The sequence below is a fragment of the Neomonachus schauinslandi genome, unplaced genomic scaffold (genome assembly GCF_002201575.2).
Source record: "Neomonachus schauinslandi unplaced genomic scaffold, ASM220157v2 HiC_scaffold_2233, whole genome shotgun sequence".
Classification (NCBI taxonomy): Eukaryota; Metazoa; Chordata; class Mammalia; order Carnivora; family Phocidae; genus Neomonachus; species Neomonachus schauinslandi.
In genome coordinates, this window is record NW_025410923.1 from 4,233 (window position 1) to 5,905 (window position 1,673).

Consider the following 1,673-nt stretch of genomic DNA (forward strand, 5'->3'; position numbering starts at 1 on the left):
CCAGTAGTACGTTCTCTTAGATGTATATATCCAAGGTAAAACTTTTCTTAGGATTCTAATTTGTAAGACAAAAACCACCTTTAAAGAGCTAGTGGTCACACACAAGGAATGTATAAAGACAAAATTAAAAGCCTACAAAGTAAAACATGGACCAATATATGAAGGAATTATGAGAGAAACAATAGAAATGAAAGAAATAGTATAAACACAAACGTACTTCCATTTCGAGCCACAGGATGTCGTTGTTCTCCAAGGAGAGGATGCTTTAAACAGAAGGAAATTACGGTAATTCACGGGCCAGAAAGAATCTCCACGGTTCCGGTGTTTTAAAGACTCTAAACACCCATGTTGTTAAAATCAGTTGGGATCTCAGGAACAAAGACTTGAAAGGTCTAAAAGGACCACACCTTTCCGCTCTTGAAATGTTGATTTACTAACCAGAAGCAAAGCAGGATGTTAGCTTCAGGACCAGGTGGCCAGGGAACCAAGTACTTGCTGCTCTCGGTTCTGCTCCTTGCAGCGTGGGGGGCCGAGAGCGGCCAGGTCCATTACTCGGTCCCGGAGGAGGCCAAACACGGCACCTTCGTGGGCCGCATCGCCCAGGACTTGGGGCTGGAGCTGGCAGAGCTGGTGCCGCGCCTCTTCCGAGTGGCGTCCAAGGGTCACGGGGATCTTCTGGAGGTGAATCTGCAGAATGGCATTTTGTTTGTGAATTCTCGGATCGACCGGGAGGAGCTGTGTGGACGGAGCGCGGAGTGCAGCATCCACCTGGAGGTGATCGTGGACAGGCCGCTTCAGGTTTTCCATGTGGAGGTGGAGGTGAAGGACATTAACGATAATCCGCCTGTATTCCCAGCAACACAAAAAAATTTGTTTATTTCCGAAACAAGGGCTCTTGACTCTCATTTTTCACTAGAGGGCGCCTCTGATGCAGATATCGGGGCCAACGCTCTGCTCACTTACAAACTGAGCCCCAGTGAGTATTTTTCTTTGGAAGTACCCACCAACGACGATCAGGTAAAACCGCTTCAACTAGTACTAAAAAAACTCTTAGACAGGGAAGTCGCTTCAGAGCTTCTCTTGGTGCTCCAAGCAACTGATGGGGGCAAACCTGAGCTGACAGGTAGCACAGAGTTACACATCACAGTGCTGGATGTAAATGACAACGCCCCAGTGTTTGACAAAGCAGTCCATCGTGTAAAATTACTGGAGAATTCGAGAAACGGTACACTGGTTATTAGACTTAACGCCTCGGATTTGGATGAAGGTTCAAACAGCCACATTCTTTATTCCTTTGCAACTGATGTCTCCTCTAATACAGAAGCCTTTTTCTGCATAGATTCAGCCAGTGGAGAAATAAAAGTAAACGGAAAAATAGATTTTGAAGAAACTAAATTATGGAAACTTCAAATAGAAGCAGTTGACAAAGGAAATCCCCCGATGTTTGGTCACTGCACAATCTTGGTAGAAATCTTGGACATTAATGATAATGCTCCGGAGTTGCTAGTGACGTCACTATCGTTGTCTGTTCCAGAGGATGCTACACTAGGGACTGTCATCGCCCTAATCAGTGTAACTGACCGTGACTCTGGTGCCAACGGGCAGGTGACCTGCTCACTAACACCCCATGTCCCCTTCAAGCTGGTGTCCACCTTCAAGAATTACTATTCGCT

The 1,673-nt window shown here is 46.1% G+C and overlaps 1 protein-coding gene across 1 annotated transcript; it reads left to right on the forward strand.

The window, feature by feature from the left end:
* Positions 1-453: 453 nt before the first annotated feature.
* On the forward strand, positions 454-1,668 carry LOC123323906 (protocadherin alpha-10-like; the record flags this gene model as incomplete). Its single annotated transcript, XM_044912441.1, has 1 exon — positions 454-1,668. A coding segment is annotated over exon 1 (1,215 nt), but the record flags the coding sequence as incomplete, so codon positions are not given.
* Positions 1,669-1,673: the final 5 nt, after the last annotated feature.